Source organism: Eleutherodactylus coqui, chromosome 8, assembly GCF_035609145.1.
Source record: "Eleutherodactylus coqui strain aEleCoq1 chromosome 8, aEleCoq1.hap1, whole genome shotgun sequence".
Classification (NCBI taxonomy): domain Eukaryota; kingdom Metazoa; phylum Chordata; class Amphibia; order Anura; family Eleutherodactylidae; genus Eleutherodactylus; species Eleutherodactylus coqui.
In genome coordinates, this window is record NC_089844.1 from 107,588,927 (window position 1) to 107,608,907 (window position 19,981).

At 47.0% G+C, this 19,981-nt stretch overlaps 1 protein-coding gene across 2 annotated transcripts; it reads left to right on the forward strand.

The window, feature by feature from the left end:
• Positions 1-1,584: 1,584 nt before the first annotated feature.
• DEXI (Dexi homolog) lies at positions 1,585-19,516 on the forward strand. Of its 2 annotated transcripts, none has more exons than XM_066576178.1 (2): positions 1,585-2,026; positions 9,634-19,516. In XM_066576178.1, exon 1 carries the CDS (start codon positions 1,741-1,743, stop codon positions 1,933-1,935), a length of 195 nt encoding a protein of 64 aa, XP_066432275.1. In that variant the 5' UTR covers positions 1,585-1,740; the 3' UTR covers positions 1,936-2,026; positions 9,634-19,516. The 2 variants fall into 2 exon arrangements, with proteins under 2 accessions (XP_066432275.1, XP_066432274.1); XM_066576177.1 differs by having other exon boundaries at positions 1,620-2,026; positions 9,639-19,516.
• The last annotated feature ends 465 nt before the right edge of the window (positions 19,517-19,981 follow it).

Consider the following 19,981-nt stretch of genomic DNA (forward strand, 5'->3'; position numbering starts at 1 on the left):
GCGGGCCTGGCCGGGAACTAGTGCACTGAGCTCCCGCCCACTCTCTGGCCCTCGCCACTATTTGCAATGGGCGGGGCTATGTTCCATCCGCCCCGCCCATTGCAAGCAGTGGCGAGGGGCGGAGAGGGGCCAGAAGCTCAGTGCACTAGTTCCCGGCCAGGCCTGCCTCCCCCCCTTGCAGAGAGGGACAGCGTATATCGGACGAGCGTGAAAACACAGCCGATACACACCTGTCTGAATAAGCCCTAAATGATATTTCAAATTAATTCTGCAGGCCACTGTGATTACACAAATACCAAATTTAGATTTTTTCATTCTTCTAATACCTCAGTATAGCAGTGCATTAAAAAGCCTATGAGGAACCCCCGGGGAGATGAAGGGGGTCCTTCGGGGCTTCCCCTAGTCTCTCTCTCTCCAATGAGAAGGGAAGCCCCGCCGTGGAAATGAAGGGGCTTACCCAATGGCTTCCCTTCATCGCTAGGGACTCCCTTCATCTTAGCAGGGATGGAGGGGCTCCCCTGCAGGGGAGAAGGGATTCTCCCGCAGTGGGGATGGAAGGTTTCCTCTCCATCTCTTCTGCAGGGGAATCCCTTCTTCTCCCTTGCAGGGGAATTCCTCTATCCCCGCTGCTGGGGAATCCCTTCATCTCCCACAGTTGATGATGTCCTATCTTTGTAGGTGTGATTTTTTTTGTGTGTGCGCGGCAATAATTCCTTCAGCTGAACATTTCCATAGGAAGCCATTGGTTCTAATAGTCGTGTTTTTTTTTTTTTGCATGTGTAAATTAGCTGTGCAGATTCCCTGATGTGAATGAGTCCTAAATCTGCACAGAATCTGCAACAGAAGCTGTGAATTTGGTATGGATTTTCCACAACAGATTTTCTGCGCAGGAAATACGCAGAAAATCTCCAACAAATCAGCACCCACCACGGGCCGTGGACTTCAAGAGCAGATTTTCTGTGCAACGATGCGGCAGAATGTTTTCATAGAAAATCTGTACAAAATCCGTCCCGCGTGGACACGGCCTAAAAAGTGTCCTTTACCCACTTTGATGCCAATTTTCATGCCCAGAGCCACTTTGGTCCAGGCTAGACTTCATAGTATCTGATGGTGGGCATCACCCTCTGTATACAAATAGCGTGAGATCAGCGGCCAAAACTCATTTAACCCTTCAAAAACACTAGTTACTATTGAAAGCCTTAAAAATATCTGTCTGCCCACTTTGATACCAACTTTCATGCCCAGATCCACTTTAGGCAATGCTGATCTCAACTGTATTGGATGTGGGGCATCGCCCTCTGTGTGAGATCAGTGCCACAAACGTATTTAACCCTTTAAACCACACTGCCCACTTTAATGTCCGTTTCTGCAGCGGTTTTCCCTTTCTCCCGGCTGTCTTCATCTGTGACCGCCGGGGGGCGCCTCTCAGCATCATCATCATCTCTTCTTACACCTTATTCTCATTTGATTACAAGGGAAAAAAGACGAAATGAAGTTTATTGTAAGAAACTGGAGCTAAGAGACCAGTTGAGCGTGAGCTGTCAGGACGCCCCGCCCCCCGGCCATGCTGTCAGGACGCCCCGCCCCCTGCTGTGTGTACAGTGCCCGCTGCTGGCAGTGAGTGGGTGTAAACATCAGGTCACCCCACTGCAGTGCCAGGCTGTGTGCCTGCTGCTGCACCCCCGGCCGCCCCCTGCACCCCTGGATCCCCCGGGGCCGTCGCTGCATGAGCCCCCATATATGTTCTACGTGGGCTTGTTCTTCGTCAACGTGCTGATCCTCTACTATGCCTTCCTGATGGAGTACATCGCCCTCAACGTGGGCATCGTCTTCCTGCCCGAGGACATGGACCAGGCGCTGGCGGAGCTGGGGGTGCTGTCAGAGCCGGCGTCCCTGCTGTACGACGCGGACGTGCTGGACGGCTACCTGGACTAGTGGGGAGGATGGAGCCCAGTGCCGTGCCTGCTCCAAGATGGCCCCTGCGCCAGAGCTGCCGCGGCGGCCCGCTGTGGACGGAGCCTGTACGGTGAGTCCTCCGGCTGCGGCAGCCAATCACAGCGCAGCTCTTGTTGGACCGGATCGGCGGAGGAAATGAAATCAGCGCTGTGATTGGTTGCCATGGGTAACGGCTTGTACTAATGTCATCCATGTGACCTCCAGTGTCAGGCAGTGCAGGACTCTCCTGCCAGTGTCCCCTCAGCACTGCATGCACTGGAGAACGGCTGCACACCTCACAACATGCTGGGGAGCAACAGATGTGATGCATGAGATCTGCTTTAAATCCACCTGTGACACATGCAGATTCCACACTGGGCTGTCCGTCTGTGTCTGGGCCGGCCTTAAAGGGATTGTCCACTTACCAAATAACCACCATTAGTGGAGCAATGTGGGGTTAAGTAATAAATGGAGCTGTACTTTTGCCTTTGAACCAGCGAGCTGTGTCATCATTGGCTCGGGCAGCCTATGTATGCTGTCACGCACATCGTTGTCTCCGCCACCCTGTGTATAGCGGCAGACACGCCGTTGGCTCGGGCGGCCTGCGTATGGCGGCAGACACATCGTTATCTCGGGCGGCCTGCGTATGGCGGCAGACACGCCGTTGGCTCGGGCGGCCTGCGTATGGCGGCAGACACATCGTTATCTCGGACGGCCTGTGTATAGCGGCAGACCCGTCGCTGGCTCGGGCGGCCTGTGTATAGCGGCAGACACATCGTTGGCTCGGGCGGCCTGTGTATAGCGGCAGACACATCGTTGGCTCGGGCGGCCTGTGTATAGCGGCAGACCCGTCGCTGGCTCGGGCGGCCTGTGTATAGCGGCAGACCCGCCGTTGGCTCGGACGGCCCGTGTTTAGCGGCAGACACGCCGTTTGCTCGGGCGGCCTGTGTATAGCGGCAGACCCGCCGTTGGCTCGGGCGGCCCGCGTATAGCGGCAGACACGCCGTTGGCTCGGGCGGCCCGTGTATAGTGGCAGACACGCCGTTGGCTCGGGCGGCCCGTGTATAGTGGCAGACACGCCGTTGGCTCGGGCGGCCCGTGTATAGTGGCAGACACGCCGTTGGCTCGGGCGGCCTGTGTATAGCGGCAGACCCGCCGTTGGCTCGGGCGGCCTGCGTATAGCGGCAGACACGCCGTTGGCTCTGGCAGTCTGTGTATGGCATCAGACACATCGTTATCTCGGGCGGCCTGTGTATAGCGGCAGACCCATCGCTGGCTCGGGCGGCCTGTGTATAGCGGCAGACACATCGTTGGCTTGGGCGGCCTGTGTATAGTGGCAGACACATCGTTGGCTCGGGCGGCCTGTGTATAGCGGCAGACCTGTCGCTGGCTCGGGCGGCCTGTGTATAGCGGCAGACCCGCCGTTGTCTCGGACGGCCCGTGTTTAGTGGCAGACACGCCGTTGGCTCGGGCGGCCTGTGTATAGCGGCAGACCCATCGTTGGCTCGGGCGGCCTGTGTATAGCGGCAGACCCATCGTTGGCTCGGGCGGCCTGTGTATGGCGGCAGACCCATCGTTGGCTCGGGCGGCCTGTGTATAGCGGCAGACCCGTCGTTGGCTCGGGCGGCCTGTGTATAGCGGCAGACCCGTCGCTGGCTCGGGCGGCCTGTGTATAGCGGCAGACCCGTCGCTGGCTCGGGCGGCCTGTGTATAGCGGCAGACCCATCGCTGGCTCGGGCGGCCTGTGTATAGCGGCAGACCCGTCGCTGGCTCGGGCGGCCTGTGTATAGCGGCAGACCCGTCGCTGGCTCGGGCGGCCTGTGTATAGCGGCAGACCTGCCGTTGGCTCGGACAGCCTGCGTATAGCGGCAGACACGCCGTTGGCTCTGGCGGCCTGTGTATAGCGGCAGACACGTCATCGGTTCGCTCACACCATAATTTGTTTGGTCGCTCGCACTCGCTGTACAGGTGAAGGACTGAATGATCGCTGCTTAAGCCAAACGATTACAGCGAAGGAGACGAGGATGTTTTATACCTGCATAAAATGAGTGAACAGTGATTTATCGCTGGATCGGCAGCTGCGTTCCGCTCAACGATAACTTGTCGCTCGTGTGAACGTTTTTTTTAACAATAATTGTTTCATGTTAAAGGTGGCACCAAAGCCCACGATGTGAGAACAGTGCCCCCGTAAGGATGTGTTTACACGTGGCTAATCTGCCGCCGATCTGCAACAAACTCCACGGCAAATCGGTGATGTCTGAAATCGCCCTGAAGGGCTCACGTCCACGGGTGCTTTTTTTACCGTGTATTACGTGTGCGCGGTTGCGTGATACAGGGTGAATGGAGTCAGTGAGAGTGAATGCACCTTCATTGATCCGTGCACATGTAAGCACTGCGTGTACAGTAGATACACACAAGAAATAGATCGCAGCATGCTCTATTTCTAAGCGTACCACACGGCGTTAGCCCTATACGTTTGTGAAGGCAGCATATACAGCGCTGTCCATACACTATACTTTGTGTAAGGGTGGCGGTTTTATCTGGAACCCCACTATGAAAGAGTGGGGAATCAAAGAAAAACAAGTCACACTGCACATGCCCGCGTATCACACGCACACAGACATGCGCAGTGGGACTTTTTTTCTTTCATGTGTGTGTCTGTGTGATCCGTGGGCATGCGCAGTACACTCGCAGCCATACGTGGTCTCTGCCGACAGACTCGCTATTAACAATCACTGGTAATGCGCTGCAGAACTCATTATAGTCAATGGCATCAGTTCGCCGCCCTTCGGTTCCGTGATAAACGGATCTGTTCGGTCAGGGGATTCCCATAACGGAGCAGGAAAACTGGATTCCCTAACGCAGGTTTGAACTGGCCTAATAGGAAGAATACAGCGGACTCGTAGATGTGAGTCTGCTGTATCCACTTCATGACAGAAGTGCTCTAAGCTCCGCCCCTTTCTGCGGCGTACACCGATCAGTCACCGGCGGAGAGAAGCAGCAGGAGCTCCTATCTACGAGCCGCTCTATTCTTTCATCACTACTGTCAGCCAAACTGCACAATGCAGCACATCTATGTAAATACGTGCCGCTGGCGTAAGAGGCGCCAAATGTATTAAGAGACAAGACTTATAATATATTTGTGGATCTTGGGCTGCCAAAGTGCAGCTCCCTGAAGAGCGAGAGTGTTTCCTGCACTCTATGTTTCCGAGGAGTCTTGTATACTAAAGCATGTCTAATTTATGCCTTGAAATCGAAGAGTTAAAGTCCGCAAGTAAATCTGTGGCCAAATCCGCCCCATTTTGGCTGCTGTGTATTTACTGTGTAATTGTTGTGGAGTTTGCGTTGTGAAATGCGCACAGCGATTCCACTTTGTGTGAACATATAGCATTGTGCCTACCTGCTGGGAACTGGTGTTTCTACCGGTCCATGCATCTCTGCATCCGTAAGTGTGGCTGGTCTCAGTCATTTTTCTTCTAAGTCATCAGTACTATAGACCCAGAGAACTGCTTTAATTTTACTTACATTGTACTATTGAAATAGGATCAGTATTCTCATAGACAGTATATATGGACCCCTCCGCTCATATCCATAATGATATGAGCAGAGGGGTCATATGACTATAAATATCTCCAGTATCCCCCTGAGAATATGCTGGGGTATGGGGTGCTGTAGGCAGTGAGGAGAAGCTGGTGTATCTGGCGCCCTTCTGTCCTTGGTGAGACATGCAGGACGTCTTCTTCTGCTCTCCCGAACACTTGTTGACGCTGTATAGATAATCGGCTCGGGTATGTTAGAGAATTGTACCCACTCTGGTTTTAGATAATGAAGGATGCCTGTCCGGAGAAGGAACAATTCCGTGAAGCATTGTCATATCTTATGTGTCAGGAAGGATTCTTTGCGCTTGCTGGTAACCGGCGTGCTCCTACTGCATGCAGAGTCCTGTTCCTGCGGCAGGTCTGTGCTTCAGCATTGATTTGTTTGGCCAAGATACATAAAGTTATTATTAGACATTATTGCCCATTTGCATCTCCTTGTGGTGTAGCGTCTAGAGACATAAGACTTATCTACTGGGAAGCAAGGATGCCTTTTAATAGAACGGAATTAAAACGGCCGTGTGCTACTTATATTACAGGGGTTTAGTCACTTTTAACTATTGATGACCTATCCTCAGGACAGGGATCAATAGTTGGGGTCCGCCACTCGAGATCCCTGCCGGTGCAGTGGGCTGGACATCCGGATTGGTGGTCAGAGCGGGAATTGTAATAAGTCTGCTTTGCTCCCATTGATTTCAGATGATTGTCGTGGATCTCAAGTAGCAGATCCCCACGATCTGCTATTGATGACCTAACCTGAAGATAGGCCATTGATTTAAAGGTTTTTTTTCGGAGTACTTTGGTAGCAGTAGGAGGAGCAGAGTATATAAAATATACTCCCCTCACACTGCCATGATGCTTCCCCACCACTCTCTCCTAGTCCTCCGGTCTTTTGTTGACAAGCGCTGCAGCGGTCATGTCGGTTATTTACTCACATGGCCGCTGCAGCCAATAAGAGGCCTGATGGGGACATCACTGATGACGTCCCGTAAACCTGCCTGGGGCTTCTACATGTGACAGCTTTATGGGATGTCACCAGGCCTCCTGGTCGGGTAAAGTCACCTGTCAGATGCCACGACGTCGGACGGCTGATACGACAATCCAGAGCTATGGTGAGTATATATTTTTTTTACATAGCTTTGGGCATGGGAGGCTAATACTTATAAAGCAAATAACTCAGAAAAACTCCTTTAAAAGTGACCAAACTCCTTTAAGATCAACATGAAATGCTGTATTCTATGTCTCTAATGTCTTGTCCTTTTTTTTCTCTTTTCTTATGCGTGGTACTTGTCCTGGGTGGCTTTGGATAACGGGCCATAGTCAGAAGAAATAATGGATTCCCTTATCATTCGGACTAGATGAAGGAGATTTTCCCATACTATAGACTGATAACATGTCCCTAGGATATGCCATCATTTTATGATTGTGGGGTCGGCTGTAATTGCCCGTCACCTGCTATGCAGGGGACAAATAATAAAGGCGGGGCAGTGCTAAATGAATGTGGCGGCAGCTTCTTAATTTTCAGGATCGAGGTTTAACCCTCACTGATCAAACGTGGCATTCTGGTGATAGAGGTTTGGTTTACCGACTCCACAGCCCTGGATAGGACATTAGTTTATAAGAAGTGAAACCCCCTTTAATAAGGATGTATTTAGGTTTCCTTACTGTGTTAGGCCACAGCATCCAGATGTTACATTGTAGTGAATGGGATCCTAAAAGAGACAGTCAGACAATTCCAAATGCACCAGATTTAATAAGGCTAGACTCGCTTCTGCAGCGCAGCTTCTGGTTAGAGCCTCGGACACAGATCTGGCATGAAATCCTAGATGAAATAGTGCAGCATGCTGCCCTGTGTCATGCAGGAAAATTCTGGGCAACATACTGGAATCTGGATGGACCACGTTACAGTCAGTGGGGTCCATCAGTATTTGAGTCCTGGATATGCCGGATGTGGCAGTTCTACCAGAACGATTAGTGCTAGTGTGATCCAAATCTAGGAGGTATGCACTTTTCAATATTTAGATGCAGTTCCTGTCACCCTACCCCTACAGTTTCATTGGCGCAGAACACACAATTACGAATAAACTGGGGGTACTATGATTTCTTAATTCCACAGCTGCCCCGTCCCGCTGGACGTAATGGGTGTGCTAATGAATTTTCATTATTAGAGGAGTTTTTCCATCAGACACAACCTCTTCCTGAATGCAGCGTCTCTGGTCAACAGCTGATTGCCCGGATCCTGGCATCCCTGGCAAATAGCTTATCTTGCCAAGGGGGGCCATCACCAGCTATGTATCCCAGCCACTGCAGGATACAACATAGTACTATATGATGGCCTTTCAGATGAATGGCTGTCCTGTAATGGAAGAACTACACAAAGTGCGCCATATTGGGAGTAGCTGGGGGATCCTAATCTATGATGTGAACAGGGAATGTATTGTTGGTGTGCCCCCTTTAATCCGCTGCTTTCGATTCCCAACCGTGCCCACATATTTGGGCAGCAGCCAGGTAGTGCTTGGCTTATACCACTGAATTCATTTTCGTAGGCTGCTGTTTGTTTGGGATATTTGTACCTGAATCAGCACTGCTGGGTTTTAGAACAGGCTGATCCGGCGTCTCCTTGAATGTGACTCAATGTCTGACCATGCTTTTAAAATATGGCTGTCAGCAGCACGCTGCAGGAGGCGTAGTCGCTTTAATCATTATTAATTCAGGAACCCTAATGCTGTCCATGTGCCATCATCAGCTGGTACTGTTCTATGCACCACATCCTCTGGGACATCCAAAGGTTCAAGGACAAAACTGCAGATTCTTCAGATATACCGTATATAAGGCTGCTTTCACATTTGTGCCCGGCGCTCCATTCTGGGAGCAGAACAGGTGAATCTCCTTGCTGAACCCACCCCATTGACTATAATGGGATCCGTTCGGTTTCCACTCAGCTGCCCTGCATGTTATTGGAAGAAAAAGTGGTGTTTCTTCCAGTATCTTGTGCCGGATCTGGGACGGATATGAACCCGGCCTAACTGGGAAATGTTTAAGTACTTCAATACAACTTCCTACTAATCATGTATATAAAAAAATAATCCCAGTGCACAATCGTGCCAATAGCCTGGCAGAGATTTCCTGTGGTGTCATTGACTATTCATGTAATGTAGCATTAGCTGGAGGTAGTCATTATAGTATCGGGTTCGGCGTGGTTTTGTGTTGATGGTGGCGTCAGCATGATGAGACGATCATCAGGATTGCCCCTGCCGTATTGTCATTGCCTGTCTACTAGTTTGCTGTTGAGTCAGTTGCTATGCAGCTCTCTCAGCTGATCCGTTGGAGTGGGTCAAATGATCCCACTACTGCAGCCGACCCTTACTCAGGGAGGAGCTCCCTACTGACTTACCTCTCCTAAATGGGTGTTGTCCGTGACTTTTTGGATTTTTTTCTATTAATGACCTCTGCTCTAGACAGATGAACAATAGATGATTGATGGGGTCCGTTGCTTGGGATCCCTATTGATCAGCTGATTACAGGTGCTGCCACTAAAGAAAGCATAGCAAGCAGCTTTTGCTGACCTTAGTGCAGCAACCCAATTTGGTGTCGAAGGCGCAGCTCCTATTGAATTCAATGGAAGCTGCACCTGCAATGCTAACCCAGGCTATTGCACTATAGTCAGTACGATCTGATTCCTGTGCTTTTCTTAGTGACAGCAGTATTGGTAATCAGCTGATCGGCGGAGATCTCTAGTGGTGGACCCTTGCCGATCATCTATTTACGGCCTCTCCAGAGGGTAAGTCATCAATAGAAAAAAAACTAAAAATTTCCAGACAACTCTATTAATTATCTTTGGGTTCTGCAGTATGTTGCTGGTTATAGAGGAAACAGTGTGTTTTTTTTCCCTTCTTATATCCAGTATTCTTTATATGCTTCTAGTACGTTGCTCCTTGTCTTAACTAGTTTTTGTGAATATAGTCTTGTTCCTATAGTTATGAGCACTTCCATAACCATTGCTGGTAAATCTTGTTTGGTGGTAATGACTCTGCTCCAGATGGATAGAAAGCCAGGCAACTGTCACCTCAATATTATCTTACTGCTGTCTCTTATTTTCCAGTTTAGGAACTACGCTTGGACCTTTGAGGATCAATAGAAGAAACTTGAAAAAGCTATAAAAAGTGAAGAAATGCTCTCGAAGTTAAAACTGTCATGGAACATGGAAAGGATTAAACATAATTTGCATTAAGCCTTTTTACTAACCAGTGTCCTCTACATGATCTAACAGCAGCTAAACCAGTGCCATCAGGTGTGGATGAGTTACTCTGAACTTGGCCTTCAACTTTGAGAAGAATTGGTCTTTTGGTCATTTTAGGACTTCAAGGCTCTTCTTCCCAGCATAAAATGTGACAGCATCTCCCGCAGTGTTGTACTAATGATCAAATATATATAGGACATGTTTACAAAACAGTGAGACGCCATAAGGTATTTTGTAACCCAGGGCTTGAATCTTATACAGTGTGCCTTATGGTCTAGCATACTGTACTAGTCTAAATGTGGAAACCAGGCAGCAACATACACGTTACCAGTTTCATCAGCAGATTATTGGTAGACCCAATCCGAAATCAGATTGGAAGAATGTTCTAGTTACTGCGCTGGGGTATGTTGCGGGCTTTAGTAGTCTTCCTATGTAACTAACACTTCTGAGAATTTTTTTCAGTCCTGACTAAAAACTTGTATTGTTAGTTCAACAGTCTATATTTTTCTGAATATTAAAAATTGGACACTTCTTGAAAATGACAAACCCCAAATTTTATTTGACAACTAAAGGTTAGAATAATAATGATTTTATTAGTAAATCTTAACAGCAACAGATAAACGTATACATTGTCATGTTATTTCACACCTAAAGGGAGTCGGTCGGCCGATCTGTGCTCATCAGACGACTGCCAGCACTTGGTAGGGCACCTAGAAACATGTGGACATTCATAAGTTCTTCGTTGCAGACAACATTAAGTGGCATGTGCCCCTAAGGCGGTCCCAATCCTGGCTAGAGCTCCAGTTCCCATTTGCCAACCCTGCCCTGCGCCAACCCCTGTTCTCTGATTGATAGGACCCCTGTTCTTCTTTAAATGGGCACTAATTTTTCACGCCACTTGTGATTATATGATAGTCAGTCTGATTAGTAAAACTGTTAGTTACTTTATTTACCTAAAATGATGTTTCTGTGCTGAAAAATCCCTCTAAAAGACTAGCTACTTTCCCATTAGCTTGCTGTTTACTGTATGCTAGTTCTGATTGATAAGGGAACACTAGGACGGCAGAGGAGGGGAAGAGTCATCATGCTCATTGAACTGTATGCAAACAAGAGGGCGAGGGAAAGACACACTGAGAGCTGCAAGTAGAGCCAATGGTGAGACCTTCTGCTGTTTTATACATAGGTACACTGCTAAATGTTTCTGTACACACCCGCATGATGAGGTTATATCTGTGTGTGTGTAATAGATAGAAAGCAGAATCTCTGCAGTTCTCTTTATACAGTGTATACAACACAGCACAGCAGCAGCTCCTCCCATCAGTCCTGAGAGGATGGAGAATCAGATATACAGCTTGCACAGGGGAAATGGCGTATACGAGTCATATAATGGCCAGAATGAGTGTTATTCCTCATGTACACACATAGCAGCTTATTATGAATCTGATAACTCACATACACTTTAACATCGCTGGTACCTGTGTTGATATCTCATGCATACGCAGTTTGTTCTTAGCCCGGTGAATGCATGCTACACTCCCTGCTGTGGGCAGTGGCCTTACATGTACTCTGCATGTGCCGTGGCCAACGTTAGTATACCAGAAAGAGCTGGTAAAGTGGCATCGATTGCAGAATCACTGGTTGAATCAACCGCTGTTGTCCACAGAGGGGAGCTATCACACATGCCGGGCTGGAAATGTACTGTGCATGCTGAGTACTGCAACATGAATACAAGTGATGCTGAAAAGGCTGGCACTGTCAATCAGGGCAAAGGGGAAGGTGGTGGGCAGGGTTAACAAGTGAGACCCAGATCACTCGCCTGGATTGGGACTGCCCTGGGGGCACTTCCCACCTACTTTACATACTGAACAAAAGATTATTTTCTCTGCAATTAAGAGGTTATGAAAAGCCACAAAAGTGCGTCCACTTTTCTAAGTTCCCTACCAAGCACTCTGAATCATTTGGAAGGCATAAATCTGCTAGTCCATGTGCATCTTCACAATACATTATTGTCCCAATGCCTCAAATATAAAAATTGAAACATCTTTGCAATAATAGGTGCTAATTAAAACTTTCAATCATTTTGTATCTACAGCTCCTGTGCAGATATTACATCTCTATGGTAACAGGCAACAAACCGTCCCTCTCATCCTGCAGGTTCAGATTTCCTTCCATTTGTCCCCTACTTTATGATAACCTCTGTGTAGGAGGTTAGTAAGAAGTAAAGCACAGGTAGTAGGGAGTCTGACTACAGGATCAGACTGTACTGAGGCTGTTTGTACGGTTACCATGGACACGCATAGGTCTGTATAGGAGCTGTAGAAACAAAACGGTAGGAAACGTTAAACTATGAGCTATTGCAAAGTTGTTTTATTTCTTATTTTAGCTGCATTGGGACAGTTTAAAGGGTTGTAAAGGTGGACATAGCCTTCAGAGACCACTAACTGCAGGAAGAATAAAGACCCTGTGATCATATTTAAAGGGGTATTTCAGAGAGTAAGAGTTTGTTTTTTTAACTTTTTACCCATCCAGTGGGTGAAAACTGATAGACCAGTGAGGGTCTGACTGCTGGGACCCCCACAGATCCCGAGAATGGGGGACTGGTGCTCCGACTTTTTCTCAATGAAGGGTTGCTTCTCCCTACATTGTAGTGAATGGACTGCTGGCCACACATGCAGTCACAGCTGCGTTTCATTGGGGCAGACAGAAATAGCTGAGTGCTTTTGTACTTGGCTATGTGTGTCGGTCCCATTGAAATTAATGGAGTAGTGGCATCGCATGTGTGGCCAGTGGTATATTCACAGCGACAGTGCTAGAGAGAAGCAACCCTGCACTGAGAAGTATGGAGAAAACGGGTCCCCTGTTCTTGGGATCAGTAGGAGTCCCAGTAGTCCGATCCCCACTAATCTATCAGTTTTCACCCATCCATGGGTGGGTAAAAATTTGAAAAACACTTTTACTCTTCGCAATCCCCCTTTTAATATTGATGTATTGTTAAAAAGATTCCCAATTCAGTTGAGAAAGCTGAGCTGGGGAATGGCATCACAAACCTGCTGCAAAGCTGCTTTTCCCACAATGCCAACCAACCAAGTTTTGAGCCCAACAGATGTATTTAAAGGGATTATCCCACATTGAATCCCTTTAGGTGTCCAGGATACCTTTTGAACACATTAGGATCAGTAAAGCCATAACAAGACCCTTTGCTCTGTTAAAGCATCTACAGTATCTGTTCGTTCAGATTACTTACAATTGCTTTGAAATGAAGATCAAATATTCATTGCCATGTCCAATAATTTCATTTATTTGATGCTGTTCATCTAAAAAGATGAAAATAAATTGCAAGAGATTTTTACTCAACTAAGGACACTTTTACATAATTATATTAGCAGTCTGTTACCTGTGTCTATAAAGAAAACCTCTAATAGAGGAAAGTTCTTCCCTTTGTGATCTGTTTTTGCTTTTGGTTAAACTTTTATGAAGGAAATGGAGAATCCAAATACTGATCTGTAAGTGCGCCCTCATGTGGTCGTTTTGCAGATTACCGTTCTACTCCTTGCAGCTGTTGCTGTGTGGCCTCCTTCAGTTTATAAGACTTTAGGCAGTTCTTTAGGTGGCATCCTGGCTGCACCTCAGCGTTATTAAAGGAAAGCAATAATGCCAAATATTAATAGGCGGTCTGTAAATAAGGGATTACTATTCATCCTGTACATGTATGTAAGTAGTGAATACTTAGAACTGCTCAAAAGATTAGGATTTTATTCATTTCGGACCACATTCTTATCTGCCTTTTTCAAACGCATTGGGGAAAATGTATTAGTGCTGTCTTAAAGTTAGACAGTTTAAACCTATGCCAAGCAGGTAGAAGATGGGCCTCAATGTGCCACAATGGCTGACACTATGTAATAGATTTGATTCCTTATTGCTAAGGGCTCTTCTACACTTGCGTTTTTATTGCACTTTTTTTCACGCGATATCGCTGCTTTTTTTTATGTGACTGTTGAAAACGCATCGCCCAAAAATCGCAAAGCACAAACTTGCAATTTTTGTGCAATGCATTTTTAACATTAGAAAGTCTCATTGACATCCGCATTAAAAAAACACAGCAATATCGCCTAAAAAAAAAGCGTAAGAAAAACGCAACAGTGGAAGAGCCCTAAGGCTGTGTTTACAAGGGCGAACGCTAAATCGGTCCAAAAAACTTGGACCGACTTCACTGTTGTAAAATTACATAGCTGAACACATGATTTTCACGCATGTGAAAAGCACTTCTTTTTCCAAAGGGAAAATGTAAAATATTGCGTTGCACTCGCATGAAACTCACATATAAATCTGAATGCGTATTTTTTTGCTAAATCGTAGAAAATTAGAACATGCTGCATTTTTTCTATCTCACATCTCTGCAAGAAAGAAGTCACCCATGTAAATACACACATTGAAAACGATGAGGTCTATTTCTGTGCGAGTTTTTGTAAATCTCGCAATGCACAAACTTGCCCGTGTAAATACAGTCTTAACATGTTAGACACTTCTCTTCCTTACATCACTTGTTGGTTGACATACCTTAGACCAGTGTTTCCCAACTCGAGTCCTCAAGGGCCCCAACAGGTCATGTTTTCAGGATATCCTATGGTAAGAACACCTGTGGCAATGTCTGAGGCACTGATAATAATTAATCACCTGTGCAATACTGAGGAAATCCAGAAAGCCTGACCTGTTTGGGCTACATGAGGACTGGAGTTGGGAAATACTGATTTAGACTAACCCTTTCCAATCCACTGTCTGATGTCTTCCTACATTCTGATTGAAGCTCGTACAACTCCAATGTTAGAAGACGCCCGGCAGGGTATTCTTACCGTCCATTGCCAGCCACTCCGCTGTCGGAGCCTTTCTGGCGTACACACAATGGCTTTAGCCAACAGATGGAACCGTTGTATAACAGCAAAAAGAGAAAACCTTTTAGGAAACCCTGAATCCACAATTGGATTGGAAAGGGCTAATACTCTGTGCCAAAAGTTGGGCACATTTTAAAGTTTGTGCACTTTCAAAAAACTTTTGACATATGATAGGAACCTCTCAAAAGTTTTGTCCAGTGGGGTGTGGGTGCTGAGAACTCCCACTAATGGCTAGAACTAAGCAGTAGAAATGCTCAGCTGAGCGCCTTCTCTGTTTGCTAAATGAAGGCGGCAAATAGAATTTCTATTGAGCCGGTCTTCAGTTAGTGAGCACGGCTGATGCTCGGCTGAGTGCCTTCTGTCAGTGCGTCACCGCTGTTCACCTGCTGCACCCCTGCTTCTGCTCGGTCCTCTGCCCATAGGGCTCATGAATGCTCCCGACCCCTTTCTTAAACGTACAGTGTATGCTTCCTAATACAGCCCCCACCAATCACCAGCCATCCCCTGCTATATTGGGCACCTCCTTCTCATGGACGATGCCTAAGCAATTTGGTCTGCTTAGTGACAAAGCCCCTGTCCATGTAGGGTCTGACCTTTTGCCTGACTCTGAAGGTCATAATTTCGGTGCTGACCTCAGCTCTGTATTCTGGACCTTGTATTGCTTGCTGTGTGTCTTAATCTTCTGCCTGGACTTTGCTATCACGGCTTTGCTACCAGACCTGACTACAGCCTGTCTCTCCACTACGCTTCTGTTCAGACCTGCAGGTACCGCACCTCAGCCCAGTGCAGCGTCAGCAGCCACATTACTGGGACTGTCTATGTATGTGTAATGGCTTGGGGACCCCACTGCAAAGACTGTATCCCACTTGGAGGGGTCATGTATTAAATAAAAGAGGGGTTCCCCAAAGTCAAACCAATATATGGCAAGGTGGATACAGCTCAGTCTGCCTGGCAGCTTCTTATTTTTCTTTCTGCCAATTGGTGGGGGATTGGGGGTGCCTCAGCAGCTGGACCCTCACTGATCAAAAGTTTTCACAGGTTCATAGTTTTTTTTTTTTTTAAAGTGCAATTACACTTGAAGACTAAGCCACATCCCCTTTCTTAATTACCTTTCAAAACTGTCTAGTGAAACGCAAAAAGTGTCTAAAACACAAAAAAATTGTACAAGGCATGTATGGTGTTTTTTATTTTATTTGGGGTGGGGTGGATTCAAATTGAGGCAATTGATGCATTAAGTAAGGGTGTATGCACACTCTAAGACCCAATGCACACGGACTTATTTGCACTGCGGGATCTGAAGCGAGTATCCGCCTCCGGATTCCGCACCAAATACTGCCCATAGGACATGCTAAACAAAACGCTTTTCCATGAGCGGAAATCAACTGTGATTTCAGCATGTCCTATTCTAGTGCGAGGCTCGCACGGACGACTTCCATTGCAGTCAATGGCAGCCATACGTCCCACGGCAGATCAGACTCATTGCTGGTGCGACTCTCTGCACTGCACACGTGTAATGGCGCACCATTCGGCGCATCCACAGAGCACAGAGAAGACAAGACAGGTACGCGGGGGCAATGCCAGGGCACAGGGTCTGATTCCGCAACAAGATCTCGCAGTCGGAATCCGACCCAGTTGTGGGCATGAAGCTTTAAAAAAAAAAAACGCCATAGAGAAATCTGCACTAATAGGGCAAAACTACAGCAATTCCACAGCAAAAACTGCAGATTTACTTGTGAGTTTGTCCACCGCATGTGAAAACCTCCCTTTTTTTTCTTAAGCCCAGAATGATTTTCTGCAGGTAAGGCCTCCTGAGAACGGTTTCGCTTGTGTTTCATGAAGTTATCTACCTGAATATATTATTTTAAATTATCCTGTTATAAGTCAGAGAACGCATGCGGTTTGATTACCCCAAAGTATCCATTCCAATGTGTCTCAGTGCCAATTAACCTTTAAATTAACCTACATAATGTGGGGTTAAGTGATGCTATGAAAGCTCTGCCTGACCACCGCATTTAAAGAACTATAAAAAGTTACAAATGAAAAACCTACCACTACTATTTTTACAGTGTCCCCCTGGCAACACTTCATGTCCTGCTCTAAGGCCCCTTTACACGGGCCGACAGTTGTTTCAGCACCTGTACGAGTGCTGATGTCACCGCTAGGGTTGTTAGTGCTTGTGCAGAGCTTTCAAACTGAAAGTCCTGCTGGCGACTCGCTGCCTTTTCGTCTGCTTCTCGCTCACTGCTTTCTCTGGCAACCGCTAACAACAAGTGAGCGATATGTTCACTTTTACATGTAACGATTATCGCTAACTTTCGGCTGTTTGAACGAACTTAGAGCGATAATCGTTAGGTGTAAATGGGCCTTTAGGGCTTATTTACACAAGCGTATATCAGCCGTAATTTTCACGGCCGGCTGATATATGCTGCCATCTGAGTTGTCTTTTCCCTTTCGCCGACTCTCTATCCGGGTGTTCGCAATGGGAGGAGGGTGGAGCCTAGCTCCGCCCCTACCATTGCAAATAGGTGTAGGGGAGGAGAGAGGCAGAGAGCCAGCGAGGGGGGCGGGAAGGGGAAAGACAGCTCAGATAGTATCGTATATTGTCTGGCCATGAAAACGGCGGCCGATATGCGCTACTGTGAATAAGCCCTTACTCTCACAGACCTGTCTTGTCATAGGGACATACAGGATTCGAATTACCATCGACATCAGTATTCCCACGGGTGCTTTTCACACGTGAGCTCTGTCTGATAGTGATTTTCTTCTTGCAGCGATGCTGCAAGTTTAAAAAAATTGTTGCATGCCCTATTTTTGGGCGATTCCAAGTTAAGCCTATTATCACCCCCACCCCACCCCCACCCTCATGTTGATCCAGAGGAAGGCAAAAATACCCCCAATGAGGCAGAAGCCAATTTAAGGGGAAAAAAATTCTTTCCCGAGTCCAATATGGGAATCAGAAAAATCCCCGGATCAACAACCCTTCTGAAGTGAATTTACTGACAGGGTTGAGACTATGTGAGACAGAGACCAAAGAGTCTTCATCTCACGTATTCTTGCCTATGGTGCCATCCGGGTTTCCATCCTCATTCAGTTTTCTGCATAGAGGAAGGAAACCAGGAGGGACCCAACACTGGATTCACAAAACCAGAATGTGAAAGCTGCCTAACTGCATAGCTTGCTGTGCTATGTCGTTTCTATAACTCTGATGCGCACCTATAGGCTCGCTAGACTGTTTCAGTATTCCTGACTACCCCTGGCTGACATACGCACCCAGTCTGTGCAGGTTAGATCTTGAGATTGGTTCATGTCTCAGAGGTGGGTTCTGGATCTACCAAACTTGTGGCATGTCCTGCGGATATGCCATACAAATGTGAGCTGGGAATACCCCTTTATAGTAGTATATGGAACACGCTGGAGCTTCGGATCTTCAAAATGTGACAAAGTTGCACTGAAACCTGATGTGTTGCCAAGGGGGCACTGTAGCGGAGGACCACAGGCTTTGGGTCTGGACTGGTAGTGTTGTGTTGGCATGTAATTGATTGGCAGATCTCATATACAATAATGCAGAGTTAATGTGTTGCTTTTAACTACAGCCATTATAACATCTTCACATCTCCACATTCCCATGCATGGCCAGCTTGCTTCATCTGCAGATTGTCCCTGGAGTGAGGAGCAACCTCAGAACACCTCCAGGGATCAAAATCTAACACGGCCAACCCTCTTTTTTTTCCTTTAAATGGCAGTTTATATGTTGGCAGCAGCGCCTATTAGACTGCCAGCAGAGCTGAGAGCAAAAAAAAAGTTTGCATGGGCGACTCCTACCAGTCGGTCTATCTCTGATGATTCAGCTCTAAGCTGAACTGACACGAGAAGCTTGGCAGCACTCGTGCCATGCCATTGCCAGTCTCAGCCTATGCAATTAATCACATTAATCTACAAATTAATTAGTGCAGATCTTAAGAAAAAGTCATAGCCATGTGTTCTAGAACCTAAGAGACGAGCAGTAGGTATGTCTTTATTTAAACAGAACCGATTCTAATGGGGAGATGATGTAAATACAAGAGGATCTCATGCAGGTGAGGTCCCAAGTGTCTGTCCCTTTCTTCAACCAGCACTGAATAGGTTAAGTAAAAGTACTACTCTCTTTGATACTCAGGATGAAGGTTTTCCAGCTAGAATTGGCCTAAACCAAGTTAGGGTGCATTCACACGGACGGGAGCGAGTCGCAACGCACAGCACACTCCGTTCGTGTTCTGTGCGATGTGTGGGAGACCGCACATCCATGTCTTCTATTCTTGTGCGACACTTGCACAAAAGTAGGACATGCTGCGATTTCTCCAGATCGCTGGAAGAGAAAAATCGCACATATAAATAATGGGGTCTATATCAGTGTGCGTTTCGTGCGTCTTGCAACACCTAAAACTCACGTGAGAAACGAACTCGCCTGAATGCACCCTTTAAGTGATGTTGTATTTGTTTACGTGCGCTCCACAATTGCGCTGCTGCTACTCCTCCTGAATAGTTAACTGTTTGTGTGACTAATAACATTTTTATATGGCCCGGTTCACCAGTGTTTCTTCCGGCTCAGTGGGAAAGGCTTGTGATGTGATTGAGGTGGGAAGGATAAAAGCTCTCCCAAGGAAAGGTTTGTTTATGACCGGATCCGGAAAAAAAGACATTTAAAACCCAACTTGTCCCCCTGATCCGTCTCCGTAAGGGAATGTTTCTAACCAGTTTTTCTGCTACTTGCAATGTGTTTATTTTATATTTCAGTTATTCCTGAAGATGATTTTAAAATGGTTCTCCTTTGTTTGTGGAAGCAATATGTTACTCCGGTCTATTTAATAAAGTTTATTGACTCTAAAACTGTTGGTATTTCTTCCTGTAATACGTTCGCATCTTACTGCAGCGTCCTGGGTAACTTATCGGAAATAAGAAGCTCTTAAGGAAACCAGAAGATGGATTTTCAGTAGAGATGAGCGAGCATTGCCCTTAGCGAGTACCTGCCCGCTCGACAGACAAGGCAGTCAGCAGGGGGGGAGAGAGGGAGATAGAGATCTCCCCTCCGTTCCTTCCCGCTCTCCCTGCCCGCCGACACCCGAACCTTGTCTCTCGAGCGGGCAGGTACTCGCTAAGGGCAATGCTCGCTCAAGCAATTGCCCTTAGCAAGTATGCTCGCTCATCACTAATTTTCAAATATTTGGTGATCTTTGTGATTCCTCACTAATTTTCAGTCATTAAGAGTGATAGAGAAGCAATGGGACACCTGAGCAAGAATCAGAAGTAGTATTTATTTCCATATGTTAATACATAGTGGAGCT